Source organism: Eurypyga helias, unplaced genomic scaffold (assembly GCF_000690775.1).
Source record: "Eurypyga helias isolate BGI_N326 unplaced genomic scaffold, ASM69077v1 scaffold11177, whole genome shotgun sequence".
Classification (NCBI taxonomy): Eukaryota; Metazoa; Chordata; class Aves; order Eurypygiformes; family Eurypygidae; genus Eurypyga; species Eurypyga helias.
Window position 1 is genome coordinate 817 of NW_010261133.1, and position 4,982 is coordinate 5,798.

Genomic DNA, 4,982 nt, shown 5'->3' on the forward strand with positions numbered 1-4,982 from the left:
ATCAGGTTTTTTTGCCTTCCTCTGAATTAATAATTCCTTCACGATTGTAGTTAATTAAGAAAAAGTTACAGGCTTTTTTCTGTCTGCCAAGAACCCTAGCGCTCCGTCAACTTTCTAACACACGTGCCTTGCGTGAATGTCAGAGCTCTGGCGAGTAATTAAAAAAGTAGTCTCCTTTTTTCCTGTCCTAAGCACAGATTACTTACGATTCAACCGTACCTTGATGTTGATGAGCAGCTCCAGGAAATTTTTCGGCGGCATAACAACCGAGGTGTTCAAAGGAATCACATAGCACTTATCCAGGCTAAGGTCAAGATAGGCAGTGAGTCTCTGTTGAGGAAAGAGTTATTTTACTCAGAACAAGAAGAAGATCAGAAAATTCACATACAGGCTTTGCTAAACTGCTATTGCCTCGTGTTGTTCTTCACATTATTGTTTTGTTCGCTACAAAGTCGGTCCAAAAAACTCCCATGTGAGGGTAGGTAACTGCAGAAATGAAAGGCAGTCCCGGTGAGAGCTCATGGCAGGGATGGGTGCGGGGCAGCAGGTGACGTGTAGCTCAAGTGCACTACAGCAATGAAATCACAAAGGTGTGTCTGAGCTGTGAGGCAATCAAGTACACTCTTCATTTATTCCTTGCGCCTGCCTTTTGAAACAACGGGGCAAAAGCCTTGCTTGAATCCCCACACTTCTGTATTTTGTTATAAAGGGGAAACACTGCTGGTAAGAACAAAATATAGAAGGGAAAAAATACTGTTAGGGATAGCACAACAAAAATCCTTTTATTTTCAAAAATCCTACTGACTTGAAGTGTTAATGATTATTCCCAGCTGAATTATTATCTTTATAGTACGTGTACTGCAATATTTGCCATCAGTTGATAAAAACAGAGCTGTATAAGCCCAGGGAATTATCCCGATGAATCCTATGGCTCTGTTCACTGAGCTGTGTTCTACTGCATCTGTTCTTGCTAAGGAAGACATTATCTCAAGCTGCTGAAAGCTGAGGCTGCGGACACACATACAAAACACTGAGCACCGAGAGCCCAACAGTCAAATCAGTACCAGGACAGCACTCATGGGTGCAACTGATCTCATTACGCTGCATAAGTGCTGTGCCCATGGCAAACGATCCTTGCGCTGACCTTCAGAGCAAAGCCTTTAACCCACTCCATGAGAAAGTAAATTTCTAATATCGTCTCGTTCCTATTCACTTCTTACACGCTGCTTTTTTTCTCCCTTGGTTTTCCCTCTTTAGAGGCTTCGCTTTAATTCTTCACAGAAGCTCCCTAAATATATTCAGGAATATTTTTAAATGACACAGCTCAAGCAAGCAATGTTTTCCTCCAAATCTGGTTATGAATATTTGATAGATAGCACTCATTTTGCCTGGAAAACTTGAAACTTTGAAGTTTGCATTAAAAAAAAAAAAAACAGGACGTTTTCCTATTCTTCTTTTTCAGTCTTGCTTAAAAAAGCTGTGCAGCAAAGTCCTCAAATGTTCACAGATATCCAGCTTCCTGGGAACCAGCTGTAGAACATTTCATCCCTATCAAACAGCTTCCATCAGGCCGCTATAGAGAAGAAGAGCTTCTAATTGTTTTACAGCTCTGTCGTTAATGCTGAGAGCTGCAGGCCTGTCAACTGCCCTGCCAAAAATTTATTACCACCATTCTGATCAAAGTTGTTTCTACAAAAAAAGGAAGAAATAGCTCGAAGTGTCTCAATACCCTGGCTTGATGCTTTTAGGAACCACAGCAGCCTGTGATGCACAAGGCAAACTGAGCTTCTGCTAGGCTTCCTGCAGCATCTGGGAAACAAGCTCTCTGCCACGGACAGAGGGTCGCTCCCTGCTCTCTGCCACGGACAGAGGGGCGCTCCCTGCTCTCTGCCACGGACAGAGGGTCGCTTCCTTCCCTCCCCGCTGTTGCTTTAGGGTTTTTGTCCCACATTACGAGAGCAACCTCTGGGGATGCTTGAACATACCTAGTGACACCAGACGCAGCCAGCCCGTGCAAGCCGAGGTCAGAGCTACGACAGCCCCACTCTAAACCTTCCCCGGCATCACAGCAGTTGGTCAAACTCTGGCTCCGTGCACTTAGCACGGCAAGGACTATATTCTCCTTACTTCCTCATACTAAGGCAAGGGAGTAACTTTAAGACTTTTCCCTTTCTAAAAACAGAACCATATTTGCAAATGGTGGTTTACAAACTACCTCATAATGACTGTCAAACGCTGTACTTTGTATGCCCGGTTAATAACTGCTTGCAGCCTGCCGCTGATCAAAAGGTTTCTGCTGCCTCCTCCACTTTCCCCCACCACAGTAATTAGGGAGTACATTTATCAGGATGACTGAGGGGGAACATTTTGCAAGTTTTAAATGCTTTCAGCTTCTTCAGACATATTCCTTACCCGGTGGAAGTCATGGACGATATCAGCAGGATCGCTATCAGCAAACTCAGGGACTGGCACACTGATAAACTCAACATCTTCCTCCTCCAGGATCTGAATATTTTGCTCAATCGTGTGGTAGCGAGCACTCTGAGCCTCTGCCCCAGGCTCAGGTAAATTTAAGCCGTCTTCAATGTACTTTATTCCACAGAAATACACGCCACCCTGCTAAAAACAGTAAACAACCCAGCAACAAGAACATCTGTAGCCTTGTTAGAAGTTTCAAACTAATATTCTCAAAGCAATATGGAGGAAAAAAAAAATTTGCCTGACTAGACGAAATTTAATTTAATTGAATTTGATTCATACACTTAAGTAGGAGCCAGTTGTTATCTGCAACAGGACCAAGGGTAAATCACATGCCATCAATGTAGTATTTTACACTGAAAAGATGCCTTCAGTTAGGTCAACCCGTGAACGTTTCCTTCAACCCACACCTGACTGATAAACAGGTACCACGGGTTTGAATCAGACGGCACTTTCCATTTCAGCCAGCTGGCACGTGGAAGGTGGAGCACTGCGGTGCTAAGCGTGGATGAATCGTGTCAGCAATACAGCAGTAACTCAGCTAACTCTGAGCTTGTCAACACACCAAGAAACGCTATGCTGTTCAGGCATCGTTTGCACCGTTCCCCTGTAAATTAGGTTAAGGTGAGAGCCAGACTATCCACTGCAAGTTCAGCTAAAATTTCTCACCTTTAACTACTTTGCCTTTACATTAGCAGCTACTAAAATGGGGGAGGGAAAGAAATAACCCTGGTAGCAGGGACAAGAACGCAGAATTTCCACCTTATGATTACGTGCACTAACCAGCGGGCTAAGGGGATTCATGGTTTGCTTATACCCTTCCCTTTCTCACCCCGTGAATCTCACAACCCCAGCAGTTTCTGAAGGAGGGAGGGTGTCCTCACGCCACTCGGGCAACAGCCCAGCACATCCAGCACTGCTCAGTGACAACTGCCCCCGAGGAAGACAGTATTTAACTCGGATCTCCCATGTTTCAGGTAAATGTTCCATTTCCTCAGCACCGAGCCTTCACAGGGTTCCTCTTGCGGCGGTGCCATTAGTTAAAGACTGAAAATACCTTTTGTCAGAGTTCTGATCTTGTCAGCGTGGATTAGTCTTGACAGAGCATGTTTAACCACGTTGGCTGTGCTTCTCCCAGGTCCCCTGCAGGGCCTGTACCTCCTACCCCCGGGGAGGCTCGGAAGGAGAATCTCTGCACTGCTTTGACAAGCAATCCCTTCCCCGTGCCGCATGCAGTACCGCATGCATCTAGGAAACCTGGAGTCAAACAGGGAGGTTAATCCACCTCCAGTATTCAGCGCTGTGAAACAGGAGAGAGCAGGGGAAAATCTAGGACACCACTGGGATTCCTAAAGCCAAGTCCTATTTAGGTATAATCCTTTCTCTGCAAAGTAAGGTTTTCAAAAGTGTTGGGCTCGGATTCGCTGGCTTCGTTCCCACCCTCCTCTGCCAACAGGTAACTTCAGAGAAGGCATACGCTTCGCCTTTGGAACAGCTGAAGGCTATTGGGTTTGGTCTGTTGCTCCTCTTCCCTTTTCTAAATGTAAAGGCGTAACAGTGAAAAACACAACCCTCCCATAACTAAAAAGTATTTGATTTACCTGGAATGCAAAATATTTGTACAGATAGGCACCGCCCAGGATCACACCAGCCAGCATAAAGGCCAATCCGAAGCACATGCACCAGCACCAGGCCCTCCTCTGCCCAACAGGCACAGCATCCTCGGGGTCCTGCAACGCGTCAAGGAGAGACCGTCAGCACACCGTTGTTCCCAAGACCTGTGTGACAGCAGACACTTCAGGCCCAGCAAGCACAAACATTCCATCAGAAAAAGACCATTTTCCATCAGAAAAGGCTACTGGCACTTTATCATAATTGTTTGGTAACGTATTTTATTGGGGGAAGTTTAACACAGATATATTTAAGTAGAGGTTTAGGAAAATTATGTACTAACACTTTAATGTCATTGTCATTTACTAAACCAGCAGACTTAATGAAAACAAAAATGCAACAAAACCTCCCAAGATACCTAACATCACACAGCGAGCCCCTTTACAGACACAAACCCAGCTATTCCCAGGCAACCTCGATGCAACAACAGCAGAGGAAGTCAATTCCGAAAGGTCAGATTCTTTTTTATCTCGGTATATGCAATTTAAGTGAACCTGAAGAACCAACAAAAGATCAAAGGTAGTAAGAACAGCAAAATATATCCTTTCCTCTGTTGTTCCATCAGGAAGAAAGAGACTTTGCCACCTCTTTGCTGGCAGAATAAGAGCGGGAATGAAAAAGATGCTTTTCAAGTTGTGCTTCGGGAAGTTTTCTGCTGGAAGATGGCACTGGCCATGGCTCATTATCTGCTGTGCATGTTATGCTAAAGGAAGGACAGGATGTTTCCCCTTCGGGGCACTAGTTTGCATAACCATGCAGTCCCCACAGGCATCCTAAGCAATAAACTGCTGCTTGCAAAATCTTTCCTCTATCAGCCACATCACAATGGTCTT

At 45.0% G+C, this 4,982-nt stretch overlaps 1 protein-coding gene across 1 annotated transcript; it reads right to left on the reverse strand.

Annotated features, from left to right (window-relative positions):
- Window positions 1-219: 219 nt before the first annotated feature.
- On the reverse strand, window positions 220-4,210 carry ITM2B (integral membrane protein 2B; the record flags this gene model as incomplete). The annotated part of the gene is made up of 3 exons (XM_010155259.1): window positions 4,080-4,210; window positions 2,413-2,619; window positions 220-330 (listed from the first exon to the last, which is right to left on the reverse strand). Coding segments are annotated over exons 1-3 (396 nt in total), but the record flags the coding sequence as incomplete, so codon positions are not given.
- Window positions 4,211-4,982: the final 772 nt, after the last annotated feature.